General features: G+C 40.9%; 1 protein-coding gene across 6 annotated transcripts in view; it reads right to left on the bottom strand.

The window, feature by feature from the left end:
• Positions 1–15,221, bottom strand: part of mmd2a (monocyte to macrophage differentiation-associated 2a) — a 40,718-nt gene that overhangs the window by 16,012 nt on the left and 9,485 nt on the right. For all 6 annotated transcript variants that reach the window (XM_060943061.1, XM_060943059.1, XM_060943056.1 and 3 more), the window contains 2 exons: positions 3,779–3,860; positions 626–786 (listed from right to left, as the gene is read on the bottom strand). In XM_060943061.1, coding sequence (XP_060799044.1) covers positions 626–786; positions 3,779–3,860 — 243 coding nt within the window. The remainder of the gene's footprint in view (positions 1–625; positions 787–3,778; positions 3,861–15,221) is intronic.

Here is a 15,221-nt window from a genome sequence, read left to right as displayed (position 1 = left end):
TACGTTATTTCAGTTTGCTGCATATACTGTACTTTAGGCTAAATATCCCAACAAGGAAAGCAGTAGCGTCTTTCTCCTGACATTTTATGGTTCAACAGTTTACCATTATTTATGTGCAGGTAAAGCTTTATATAAATATTGTACTCCTACACCAGTCTGACAAGTTTCATAGGACTCCGTTCTCAGGAGAAACAGTTACAGAGTGGACAAACATGCACTTTTAAAGCTAGTCTCCAGAATTAGTTAGCATTTAGAGTTAGATGTGCTAAAATGGCAGACAAAGTGATAGAATGATAAGTAACGTGGAAAGTATGACAGATAAATGCGCTATCTTGTGAAGATAAGATAAACAATTTAATGAAGGCTGGAGTTAACACTAGGATCAACTTCATAAAGGAATTAAGACAGGAATAAGACTCTGGTTACAGGAACTGTCCTTATCACCTTCATATCATGTGTGTTCTTTTTATGATATATGTACGTGTGTGTGTGTGTGTGTGTGTGTGTGTGTGTGTGTGTGTGTGTGTGTGTGTGTGTGCGTGTGTACTTATGTAAATGCACAAACTGTTTACACATTTCTCAGAACTGAAAGGAGATCCACACCATGTTCTATGCAAATACTCACTGCAAGTGACTCTTCTTCCAGCTTACAGTGTGGAACATGGTGGACATGATGAACAAGCCAGACAGTCCGGTGCCGTACAGCCATGCTGTGATGCTTTCCCATTTGTCATCAGACTGGAAGTACAACAGTGAACTGCCCACGATGCTGGGAATAATCCAAAACTAATAAAATAAATCAACAAATCAATCAATAAATACAACATTTTAAAAATATCTCTGGGTAAAACAAAAAAAAAAAAACAGTTCCATGGATCCATTTCTACAGCTGTGGAAAAAACAATACCACAAAGCTCAAAATAATTTGAATGCAATTTACAAGTCTGGTTCCTCATAGGGAAAACAAGTAGAGGGTTCCGACATAGTCATCATTCTTCGACTTTAATCTCCACTCATCTGGAAATAAATATCTCATTGTCGGCGTCACTGAAAGCAACTGTTTCTAACGGTCCAAATACTATCGTTAAATATTAACATACTGACAAGGAAGTCAACAGGTTCTATTAATTAATTATTAATAACTACAGTATTGTAGCAAGTTTTTTTTTTTTAGTTTAATTAAACCTGTTATTTTCTATGTGGTAAACTGCTATCTCCTTTAACTTTTATATCAGTTTTAAAAAAAAAAGATTCCTTGTATGACTTCATAAATCATTAATTGCACATTTCCAACAGATCCTGTTATCACCAAGTCAACAAGCCAACCGAAACAAAATAAACTAGAAGAGCAATCAATAAAGTGCATACCTTCCCCAAGCCACATATTATCAACACCAAAATCGAATCACTTGAACCTAAGATAATACTAAAGGTGTACACCAAATTTCATCCAAATATGTTCACTACTTTTTGAGTTATGTTGGGAACAAATAAAAATATCCTGGATCCACATACATGTCTGGACTTGCATCAAAATCTAATCAATTGTTCTTTGGCCCCTGGACCACCTTTCCTCAAAATGTCATCGAAACTCGTTCAATACTTTTTGAGTTACATTAGGAACAGACAAACAAACAAACAAAGAAATGGAGGCAAAAACATAACCTCCTCCAACAAAGTAAGTGAAAGTAACAATGCATCATTTCCTTTCCCTAATACTGTACTGAACTGAGTCTGACCCAAGCATTCTCATGTACAAACTCCTAGGTTGGGTGTCCTTTCAGGCCAGTATGCTGATAAAAGAGGTCATAGAGGATTTTCTCTCTGTCTGAGAAACGGCTGTGTGCTGGTTCATGCCAGATGTGATGCCGTAAAAGCATGGGAGGAAGATTAAAGAGCAGGATGTTATCCAAACAGCAGCACTGCTCCAAAACCACAGAAACACAGCTGTTAAAAAAAAAAACTTGACAGAAACACAAAAATCAGGACTGACCATCATCTTCAGTAGGAAATAAAATTCAGCTCCCCAAGTACTTTACATTCATCCTGCTCCAGCAAAATGAAATTTGGATGTTAATCAAACACATTTCTCGCCTCTGTATTATGAATCAGATTACATTCAGAACTACACTACATTCAGAACGCTTCTTCTTAATGTGTGGGTTCTCTTGGGCTGTGCTGTTACATGTTGAAATGATTGATGAGCTGTGTTGCTCACGGTTACAGGTTACTCGGCGCTGTGTTGAAAGTATTTTTCAACTTTGTAAGATTACATGCTTGTAGTTACAAAAAGTCTGTCTTGTACTTTAGCTGCTATGTGACTTGTGACTTGTGCACGCTTGCTTCCTGATGGTACTGCAGTGAGCTCACTGTCCACATCACTATTTCCATGAGCCAAGACTTAAAACTTATGATAATATTAAACACAGTTGATTTTATCAGAACATCATCTCATCTCATCTCATTATCTGTAGCCGCTTTATCCTGTTCTACAGGGTCGCAGGCAAGCTGGAGCCTATCCCAGCTGACTACGGGCGAAAGGTGGGGTACACCCTGGACAAGTCGCCAGGTCATCACAGGGCTGACACATAGACACAGACAACCATTCACACTCACACCTACGGTCAATTTAGAGTCACCAGTTAACCTAACCTGCATGTCTTTGGACTGTGGGGGAAACCAGAGCACCCGGAGGAAACCCACGCGGACACGGGGAGAACATGCAAACTCCACACAGAAAGGCCCTCGCCGGCCACGGGGCTCGAACCCGGACCTTCTTGCTGTGAGGTGACAGCGCTAACCACTACACCACCGTGCCGCCCCTATCAGAACATCAAGACAAGAAAAAGGCTGACTTAAGACAGCTATCCTGACCACCTTACTCCAAACGATTGAGATGACGGGAGTGCACAACAACTCAAGCAAAACTCTTGTGATTTTATTCTGACATTGGAAATTTGTCCGTGACACTGAAATCGCTTGAAAAGTCATTTGATGTAAGGTCAGCATAAGTTGAGTGAAGTTTACCATTCTTGGGTTGCTTGTGAGGTTGATAGCGAAAACAAAAACCTCCCTAAAAAATCTTTCAAGAAAATAAAGTTTGTGTACAGAACTGTTTTTAGGTACTAATTTTACAATGTTTCTATATAAAATATTCACTGTAATGTAAATAAATAAATAAAATCTGGGTAGATAATGAGATAGCTAACATTAGCTCTAGCTAACTGGGGCATGACGTTGTTAGCTTACTGCTTTGACTAATTTACTAATACAGCTTGATAAGTTCATTTATCATAGAAATTTGTCATTGATTAGTATTCACTAATCATTGTGATTCCTGATCAGAATCATCACTTTCTGCTTGTGTCTGAAAAAAATGCCTAACCACCATCAGCACCAACACTACCAACACCACCAACTCCAACACCACCACCAACAGCAACAACACCCACCACCACCACCATCAAAAACACTACCACCACCCACCAACAACAACACTACCACCACCGCCAACACCACCACCACCACCACTACCACCACCAACAGCACCACTACCCACCAACAACAACAACACCCACCACCAACAACAACAATACCACCAACACCACCCACCAACACCAAAAACACTACCACCACCCACCACCAACAACAACACTGCCACCACTACCAACACCACCAACACTGCCACCACCAACAGCACCACTACCCAACAACAGCACCCCCATGTCTTCACAAATCCACCTATTTCTAAAATACCATAAATTCAGAGTCTACTTACTCCATGTGTAGCACAATTGGCTGCATGTTCATATTCAGTTGGCTGATATCTTTTGCTGGATGGGACTCGACTGTTCATGAATCTGAAACAACAAATAAATCTTATCTGTTTATCATGATTCAGTCATTATTTCTGTATGTATCCATCATCTAATCCCAGGAACTCTGGGTACAAAGCAGGAATTGTTTGTGAAAAGTGGGAGGAAACCAGAGAACCTGGAAAAAACCCTGACGGACAGAGGGAGAACATGAGAAACACCATGCTGACATTAACCTGATCTATGAGTATAAAGAGGAACTAACTGCAGGGCACTTTAATGAATGTGAGTCATTTGTTTTATTTGGAAAGTGTAATGAAATTCCATCCATCCATCATTTGTAACCACTTATCCTGTACAGGGTCACAAGCAAGCTAGAGCCTATCCCAGCTGACTATGGGTGAGAGGCAGGGTACACCCTGGACAAGTCAAGATCATCGCAGGGCTGATACACAGAGACAACCAACCATTCACACTCACGGTCAATTTAGAGCCACCAATTAGCCTAACCTGCATGTCTTTGGGGGAAACCAGAGCACCCAGAGGAAACCCACACAGACACGGGGAGAACATGCAAACTCCACACAGAAAGGCCCCCATCGGCCACTGGGCTCGAACCCAGAACCTTCTTGCTGTGAGGCGACAGTGCTAACCACTACACCACCATGCCACCCATAATGAAATTCCTTTTCAATGAATAACCAATAGTCTTAATCTTCAAAATGGTGCCATTACTTTAAGTCAATGGTATCATAAGCACAGGTTGTGATACCAGTCACAGTAACAACAGTGACAGAAGCTGGGGTTCCACTGCATTTTTGCAGAAAATAAAAGCAATTAAAAAAAGAAGTCAACAAAACACAATTGCAAATGATCTGAGTTTCTATTAAATTATGTTATGCGATTAAAGCCTCTTGTGATAGCTCTTAGCACTCTTTTTTCAGAAAGGTAGCGTTTACATTTGCTCTTCATGTCACGTCATGTGACTTAAATGCGAGAAGTGTACTTCCATTTCAACTTTCCGAAATATTTCTTTGTCGAATCGTCTGAAAAACTACCTCATGCAAGCATAAAAAGGTTTGTTTGGGGGTTTTTTTAGATATCTGGGTGTTTTTACAAAGGTCACGTGTTTCCATTAGTTGTTTTTTACTTTGCAATTTCAAACTGCACATTAAGAAGGTTAATACACTTAATTAACATGGCTACTAACACCACTGACAAATTTCAATTTGGTATTTATAAGATGGCAGCAGCATCTCAAACCACACATCATTAATTACAGCAGCATTTTTTCTTTGGTAAATTACTTTGAATAGTGGAGGAAGTCTGAACAGTGTAACTCAAATGATTCTGGAAGTGCATTGCTGCCACACCCGGCAATTTTCCCGGCCAATGCATTGCAAGCTTTTATGGGCGGCACGGTGGTGTAGTGGTTAGCACGGTCGCCTCACAGTAAGAAGGTTCTGGTTTCGAACCCAACGGCCGGCGGGGGCCTTTCTGTGTGGAGTTTGCATGTTCTCCCCGTGTCTGCGTGGGTTTCCTCCGGGTGCTCCGGTTTCCCCCACAGTTCAAAGACATGCTGTTAGGTTAATACGGGACGGCCTTGAGCAAGGCACCTAACTCCCAACTGCTCCCTGGGCGCTGTTAGCATGGCTGCCCACTGCTCTGGGTATGTATGTATGTGTGTGTGTTCATTGCTCGTGTGTGTTCACTGCTTCAGATGGGTTAAATGCAGAGAGGAAATTTCACAAGTGTGTGATGAATAAAGTTGCACTGCAAAAACCTGGCTTACAAAAACAAGAAAAAAAGTAATAAAATTAGGAATATTTTACTTAAAATAAGCAAAATTATCTGCCAACAGAACAAGAAAATTTGACTTGGCAAGATTTTTAAAAACAAGTAAATATATCTAGCTTTAGAAACCCCACAGATGTCTTAAAACTAGTGTATTTATACTAAAAACAAGTAAAGTTGTACTACTCATTTTAACATGCTAGATACTTTGTCCCCCAACCAACAGTTTGACTATTTCATCTGGGCATATTGGTGTGCTCTGTTTAAGTAAGTGTTTATACCAACTGAGACCACCAAATAAATCAAAATCAAAACAACAAACCAATCCATTTTGTAGCCTATTTTTGTTGCCAGACTGACAATACAACAATTCATTTAATTTAGTTATCTGTTTTGTGTTAAGAGATTAAAAGAAAGGATAAGATGCTTGAAATAAGAAATTCTGACTTTGACAAACTTGTCATGGTTAATATAACACCGATTAAATTATGGTAATTCTCATTTTAAGACAGAACTTATTCATAACCAGTAATAAAATCTCAATAACAAGTTATAATACCTTATTAAGATAATTGAGGGGAAAAAATAAGTGAAATACTCTTACACAAAATCTGCCTGGAAAGGAGAATTATCTGGGCAGACAAATAACAAGCATATTTTGTCTTGATTTAAAGTGCCATTCCACCATTGGATGTATTCTTTGGCATAAAATACAATATATTTTATGACAACATGACTAGACAGAGAAATCTTTTAGCTTCAAAATGATATATCAAACATAATTTTTTGACAACGACAAGTATATTAACTTTGCGACCAAAGTCACCTACCCTTTTAATTTCCGCGCGGTAGTGAAACGTGATGTCATCGGCAGGTTCCCCTTCTTGTGTACCACGTCACGTGTGACGTGGCACAGATTATCAGCAATGGCGGATAGAACGCGATTGTCAGCTTCGGAAAAGAAGCGAAGGAAAATAGCAAGTGATGCCCAAAGGAGACGGTTGATGGTGAATATCGGCACAGCAATCGACAAGTGGAAATCGCGTTCTATCCGCCATTGCTGATAATCTGTGCCACGTCACACGTGACATGGTACACAAGAAGGGGAACCTGCCGATGACATCACGTTTCACTACCGCGCGGAAATTAAAAGGGTAGGTGACTTTGGTCGCAAAATTAATATACTTGTCGTTGTCAAAAAATTATGTTTGATATATCATTTTGAAGCTAAAAGATTTCTCTGTCTAGTCATGTTGTCATAAAATATATTGTATTTTATGCCAAAGAATACATCCAATGGTGGAATGGCACTTTAAGATATTTAATCTTGGTTAGATTTTACTTTTTGCAGTGTGTTTTCTTTCTTTTTCTTTTTCACCAGAAAAAGAAAAACAGACCAGTATCACAATATAACATGAAAAGTTTACTGTGATAAGATGTTTGCATGTTTTTACAACTTACAAACATATTACGTTTTAACAAGAAACTTTTCTTTCTCCTGATCTTGTTATGATGTGAAAGGTTTCAAGTTATAGCAAAAGTTATCATGTTATAATGTGAACCATTTTATGTTATAACAATAGTTTATAAATGATGCTATAGCAAAAGAAATAGTATCTTGTAGAGCGGCACGGTGGTGTAGTGGTTAGCGCTGTCGCCTCACAGCAAGAAGATCCTGGGTTTAAGCCCCGTGGCCGGCGAGGGCCTTTCTTTTTTTTTTTTTTTAGATATTTTTTTGGGGCTTTTCTTTCACCTCTATTGGATAGGACAGCGCAGAGACAGGAAACGAGCGGGACAGAGAGACGGGGAGGGATCGGGAAATGACCCCGGGCCGGAACCGAACCCGGGTCCCCGGATCCACGGCACGGCACCCCAGCCAGCCGAGCCACAACGCCCCCGTGAGGGCCTTTCTATGTGGAGTTTGCATGTTCTCCCCGTGTCCGCGTGGGTTTCCTCCGGGTGCTCCGGTTTCCCCCACAGTCCAAAGACATGCAGGTTAGGCTAATTGGTGGCTCTAAATTGACCGTAGGTGTGAATGTGAGTGTGAATGGTTGTTTGTCTCTATGTGTTACCCCTGTGATGACCTGGCGACTTGTCCAGGGTGTACCCTGCCTTTCGCCCATAGTCAGCTGGGATAGGCTCCTGTGACCCTGTAGAACAGGATAAGCGGCTACAGATAATGGATGGATGGATAGTATCTTGTTATAACATGATACGTTTGTAAGTCATAATAATAATGTGAACATTTCATGTTATAACAATACAATTTTCACATTATATTGTGATACTGATCTGTTTTTTCTTTTTCTGGCACTTCTGTACATGACACATCTAAATTATGCACAAGAAAAAAAAGTAATTTACAGGTAAATTATTAAATTACAGAGTGTGGAGGGAAACTCTAACCCTGTGTCCGAAATCGCTCCCTACTCACTATATAGGGCACTGTATAGTGGGGACGCCATTTTGTAATGCTGTCTGAAACCTTAGTGAGGATTATTTACACCCTATATAGTGCACTCAAAGTATCCCACAATACATCACGAAAAGTAGTGTACTACTAACCAAAGCAATATATCCCATCATGCATTGCTGTCGTGCTGAAAGAAATCAAATTAAAAGTCTCAAATTTGATTTAATAAAAGGCAGCGGCAAAGAAGAAAGTATTCAGCCTTGATTTAAAAAAACTGAAAGATGCAGGTACTTTGTATTTATTAATGTAGGAAATACACTCAGTATAATATGGATTTATCACAAAAATACATGCATATATTTATTATTGTGAAAACCCACCAGCCAGCTGATATGACACATTTTAATTGTAAGACAGTAATGACATAAATACCAGCGCGATGGACTAGTGTCCAAAAGTGTTTTTTCATTTTACCAATGAGCTCACTATATAGTCCTCTATATAGTAATTCCCTCTATAGTGAGTAGGGAGTAGTGAACGAGTGAGCGATTTCGGACACAGGGTTATCATTACTGGTTGAAATGGCTGTTCATTCTTCTGACCTTTGACCCTGGAAGCAACTTTGTGATTTCAAAATGCAAGTTTTTAAAATAGGAAACAATAAATGCAGAGACAAATATTCTTTTAAAATTATTTACATTATTAAAAGATTATTTGATTGTGTTCATTTATATATTATATATTTGATATGGGGCGGCACGGTGGTGTAGTGGTTAGCGCTGTCGCCTCACAGCAAGAAGGTCCTGGGTTCGAGCCCCGGGGCCGGCGAGGGCCTTTCTGTGTGGAGTTTGCATGTTCTCCCCGTGTCCGCGTGGGTTTCCTCCGGGTGCTCCGGTTTCCCCCACAGTCCAAAGACATGCAGGTTAGGTTAACTGGTGACTCTAAATTGAGCGTAGGTGTGAATGTGAGTGTGAATGGTTGTCTGTGTCTATGTGTCAGCCCTGTGATGACCTGGCGACTTGTCCAGGGTGTACCCGCCTTTCGCCCGTAGTCAGCTGGGATAGGCTCCAGCTTGCCTGCGACCCTGTAGAACAGGATAAAGCGGCTAGAGATAATGAGATGAGATGAGATATTTGATATGTTCAGCCTGTAACATTCAAATGAAAAAGAAGTCTTTTTTAAAAAATGCCTGCAAAAGCCTTTAAAGAAACACAACTGGCTTGCAGGGCAGCTATTTTACCAGCACTCAGCAATTTCGAGAAAAATGTACACAATGGGGGGATTTTTATTGCTTAGGAAGTTATACAAGAATGCCGGTTATATGGGGATTCTTGAAAATGTTCAACTATATCATGACAATCATTTAAGGGACAGGTTTGTCATCATATTCTGAAAATGACTCAAATGTCAAATTAGCAAGAACTAGCATGTATGACCTTTCCAAAGAAAGACGACTGTTTGGACAAGTCCTTCATCGGCTTCTGAATGTGTAGGTGATGAAAGCAGGTGATATTCCTGTTTCTGTAGGAAATATTATGATTTAGTTCTTACTACCTCTATGTTTACATATCCTACTAATTACTACTATGTACACGATTAACACTGATTCAAAGGTGGCATGGTGGTGCAGTGTTTAGCACTATTACCCCTCAGGAAGAAGGTTCTGGGTTTGAATCTGCAAGTCGACTGGGGACTTTCTGTGTGGCGTTTGCTCTGGGTTCTCCTCGTGTCTGTGTGGGTTTCCTCTGGGCGCTCCAGTTTCCTCCCACAGACCAAAGACATGCAGATTACGTCAATTGGCTCCTTTAAATTACCCGTGAGTGTAAATACAGTAGTTGTTCATTTCTATGTTACCCCTGTGATGGATTGGCAACCTGTCCAGGGTGTCCCCTGAAATCCCCAAAGTCAGCTGGGATTCGAATTCCAGCTCCTGGGATCCTGATGGATAAGGAGCAAAGCTAATGCATGGATGCTAATTCAAGACTAATGCTATTTGCAGTGTAGTATCTTTTAAAAAAAGATATATTTCCCTGATTTTCAGCACCCTAAAGTCAGAGATATGAGGAGTTTCAGAAAAGCAACACAGCTCAATCATTAAAGGCTTGAGTGAACATGACAACGAGCTTAATTTTACAACGCTTTTGGGAAACTGGGCTCTGATATGTAAACCAGCCATACGTTCTCAATGCCAAACTAAACACAAGTCCTCTGCCAAATATTTTTGAAGCTACGGGCCCTAACTGTTTATACTGGTGAACATCATACACAGCTCACAAAATAAGCAGACTGCCAAGGGTACTGAAATGCAGGCAGCGTTTTCCTGATGACAAAAACAGAGTCTGAATATGGCAGACACAAAGCCGAGCTGTAGCTGAACTTGTGCCATGCACCCACAACTGTAAGTGATTATTGACCTGTAGAGACATATCCCCTCTGGACTGGTCTAATGAGTCATGCTAATTTCCTGGCAATCATTGATTTAATCATTTTAATTACATTAGGGCACAGCAGAATTAAATAAAGCTGGGCTTTTTAACTGCTTATGCTTCAAGTTGAATCCCGTTATTTGAAATTAGTCTGACAAATGAGTAAGTGAAACTATAAATTGTTCAATCATTCAAGAGGGTTGTTTTTTTTGTTGTTGTTGTTGTTGTTTTTCAATCCCAAGCATAAGCATGTCTGTGGTAGATGCCAATCTGGAATTTTATTCTAATCCCAATCACGTTATAGGAATTTTCCCAGAATGTTGTGGTTGCCTGGCACTTGCAGGTCTAATCCCGCATGGAATCCGTGCTCTTTTACATCACTCAAACATTGATGTCAGGGTCACCTTGACAACCAGTGGCTTGGGGGTTCACTTTATATTTTCTGCCAAGACATCCTTTATTTGTCTACAAGACCGTTACATAAAAGTAGACAAGACCAGAACAGAGTGAGTTCTTGGAACGCCAGGCTGAAGTGTTTAAAATGTGCTTAACTCTGATGACATCTAATCAACTACAGATTGGTCTCTATTTCCCAGAAAATGGACAGTCACACAAGAAGCTACCATATGAGGGAGAGCAGAGTGCAACATAATGCGTTTGGTTTTTGCTAGACAATTGAATTTACAACTAGAATAATCATGTTTTTATACGCGCAACATATACAGTACATCTCTGCTACAAATGAACACTTGTACTTTGTTTCTACACATCTAATGTTCATGTCCAATTTCAACAAAAGTGATGGGAGATGTGCAATGTTACAACTTACCATGGGTGGGTATTGTCTCATTCTATCGGACAGAGTCTTACTTGTAACACCTATTAGAAAAACCTGAGAAAGTACTGCCAATTAAGTTCATCCAATACAATGCTATGTCATTCATTCATTCATTCATTCTCTAAACCAGGGGTTCTCAACCTTTTCTGCTTTAAGGCCCACCTATTCATACTTGTAACAAGTCGGGGCCCCTTAAAAAAGATCCACAATTATTTTGGCTCCTCTATTCTATTAGAATCCAATAATCTATTGTAAAGTGTATGGGATGCAACATCACTCCCTGTTACAGATGGGAGCCCCGGAATTAAATAAATACGACAAAACAAGCTGTTTTTAATTGTAAGTATTGTATTTAAAACTGTATGGATGTGCCAGAAGCCAAACCATGCATGCAGGGCATTCTCAGTCAAAAGGGATTAATGATCCAAAAGTGATGTCTGGCCTATTCACACAAGAACTTATTGCCATGTTTGTGTTCAGCAAACAAGCAAATTATTAAAACCAAGAAGTCCACTCAAAAGAAGTGGGTATAGAAACCACTCAATGGGATTAGATCCTTACATGCTAACAAAGAAGGATTTTTCCTACGAGTTGGAAAATTATCCATCCATTGACTTCCCTGACATCTCAAACTACCTGGTGTTGCAGACATCGTTCTACACGGACACACAGATGAAAACCTGGAAGAGCATGGAGGTGTACAACTTTTTATATGTGGCAGGGTTAAAGATCTGGTGATCAGGACACTACAAGTTAGGGCCTCTGCATGCTCTTGCGACAAGGCTTGCGCAGATAGCTTTTCGCAGGCAGTTGTAATTCGTTGAGCAGGGAGTAATAGGCGTGCGTGATGTTATTCACGGCCACAACGCAAGGGGGCGCGAAGTTGCGAAATCGCTAGGAGTAGTTGGTGGGTGTGGTTAGTGGAGTGTTTATCCTACGGTTACTTATAATGACTAGAACTGGAGTCGTATAGATGTACGTACTTCCTCACTTCCTCGATCAACCGCTCTTCGTGCTGCTCCATCTTCGCTCGTGTTTTTAAAAATGGCGGTCATGAAAACAAACCAAACCGGGAAAGTAGGGAAGTGGAAGTGCGTGTACAGCGGATGTAGAGTGGACCAATCAGAGCCCTCTTGTCTGCGACGCTGTCTGCGAGGCTTCTGCGGTGGTCACAATTTTTGGGAGGTGCGCGCAGAGCGTCTGCGAAGGGGGGGGCTATGCAGACGCCATCTGCGACACCATCTGTGAGGACTGCGTTGTCAGCATAAATTGGCCTTTAGACGGCGGTAGACAGATCTCATGCAGGAAGAGTGTTTATTAGCAGGCTTGATATTTACAAAAACAAAACAGAAAGCAGAATCATAAAGCAGAGTATTTAAACAGCGTTATAAACATGGCTAGAAACAAACGTGACAGTGATAATGATGATACTTCACAAAGCCTTTGTGAAAACAGCGTCCATATCTGCACGTGCTGATTGCGCTCAAATCAGTATCAGATGTTTCCCATAACAATTGGGTCCCAAGCATGCGCACAACGCGCTCCGTGAGCGCACGGCTGTTCGAGCTGCACCAGATTCAAGTGCACAAAGGCGTGACAGTGAAGTGCTCACCTGCTGTGTGACCACAACTTTTATCTCACATGTATATCGCCAAGCATCACCACCAAAATGCCTCATTTTCATCGATAACCCATCGCAAAGCATCGCAAGCTGTAGTGTGACCATAGCTTAATGAGGCGGATGTGACGTCACATGCAACCCAGCAATTGTAACCTACTATGAGTAAAAAACTAACTTCAACTTGAAAAAAAATTTGCAGCCCACTAGATGGCGCTTTGTGGCCCATTAGTAGTTGAGAAACACTGCTCTATACCGTTTATCCATTGCGGGTCAATTGTGAGCGGGAGTCAATCCCAGCTGACTATGGGTGAGAGGCAGGGTCACCCTGAACAAGTCGCTAATCTACCACAGGGCTAACACAGAGACAAACAGAGAGCCGTTCACACCCACATTCACACATTTGGGAACTTTAGCATAGTAATACACAACTCTCTGGACTGCAGGAGGAAACCAGAGCACCCGGAGGAAACCCATACAGGCACAAACCTGCACACAGAAAGACCCAAGTCAACCGGCAGGTTCAAACCAAGAACCTTCTTGCTGTGACCATGCACCATGCTGAACTTGTTTTTATTTTATACATGCGATAATTAACTTATTGTTTATGAAAGGCATATTGTTTAGTTGTAACGCCATGTATCAGCTAACTCCACAGTATGGCGGTTGTAATTAAGCCTATCGAACACTTGAAACATGAATTGGTCACATGTTTCAAAACGTTGGAATGTTGTAGGCAAGAAGGTGATGATGAAAGAAATATCAGTTTGGATTCTGTAATTTATATCCAGCTCAGTAAATAAAAAAAAGCGTGATGAAAAAAATCTGCTTATGACCCTAAAATCTTTTTGGCACAGATTTTTTTTTTTTTGAGAACGCATGCGAATCATTCTGAAACTTGGCTGCAGCAAATCATCACTAGCAAATGTGGTAATGTGGGTAGAAGTACACAAGTACACACAGCCTGACCTTGTGTAACAGCATAAAAATCCATGTTACATTTTGCCTCATGTTATGTTGTTCCCCTGCGCTCGCCTATCTGTGTCAGCTGCAAAAGCACACTTTTGCAACCATCAGACACATTTGAGCAGTTGTAGCCTGTGTACAGGGAGAAATACATAGACACAAACAGTATTTTCTCATCTCGATGATGGTTTAATTAGAAAGCTGGAATGTTGTCCCAGGTGCGTTGTGTGAACTGAATGCGTGTAATTTCATCACACTAACAGAATTACCCAGACAGAAGACAGCTAAACAGCTTTCTACTAAACTGAGGCCCTGTCCACACGGCAATGGATTCAGGTGAATCTGATAAAATTGTTTATCGTTTCGGCCTGGCGTCCACACGGCACTGGCGTTTTGGGTGCCCCAAAACGATATTTTTTGAGAACGGGTTCCAGAGTGGAAAAATCTGGCAACGACGCCGTTGCGAAGTCGTCTGGATGAGTAGAACGGATTTGTTTATGATGACGTCACAACCACATGACTAGAACAAGCAGCACTCTCGTGCGCATCATTCGTAACAACAACAGCAACAATGGCGGACCCCAGAGTAGTAGTAGTTTCAGAGTCACTCGCAGGAGTAACTCCACCTCGTCATCGGTCCAGACAAGAGAGTCGGTTTTTCCTCGCGTAGTCGCAGCCATCTTCTTCTTGTTGTTGTGTGCTTGTTCCTGTGAGTGCTTCACGCCGGGTAGAAGAAGGGGTTTATGCGCATGCGTCCTACTTCTTCTATTGTTCTGGTGTCTCCGATGGGACCGTCTTACAGCGCACGTAGAGGTGTGGCATGTGTATTGCATCGTTTTCAGCAAGCGTTGGTTGCCATATGTACCTGATATTTTACTGATCCGTTGCCCATGTGGACGCGATATTTTTTTTACCCGCTAAAAAAAAATCTCGTTGCCGTTGTCGTGTGGATGTAGCCTGAAAGGATCGGTTGGGAAGTACTCTGTCCTCTGTATTGTGTAAAAGATCTTTTTGGCACATTAACAGAGATGAATTCGTACAATGGATAGTAAACATTAGGACAAGGGTTTGTGCTCAGTGTGTCTGTGACTGGCTTTTATAATGAGAACTGCTTTTAATGACTTGCTGTCAGCAAGTTTCCCAGGTTGAACTGAACACATTACAGTGATATATCACTTCACTCCTGAATATCTACATGATGTGAGAGAATACAGTATATTATACATACAGTACTGTGCAAAAGTCTTAGGCACCCTATTGTTTTTTTCATACAAACTTTGCTATAGATTTCTATTTTATGACTTCTTTTACATTATCGAGTCGGTACAAAAACATTTTAGAGTCCAAACGT

Source organism: Neoarius graeffei, chromosome 16, assembly GCF_027579695.1.
Source record: "Neoarius graeffei isolate fNeoGra1 chromosome 16, fNeoGra1.pri, whole genome shotgun sequence".
Taxonomy (NCBI): Eukaryota; Metazoa; Chordata; class Actinopteri; order Siluriformes; family Ariidae; genus Neoarius; species Neoarius graeffei.
The sequence above is the reverse complement of the archived record's forward strand: the minus strand, read 5'-3'. Positions and strand labels throughout refer to the sequence as shown.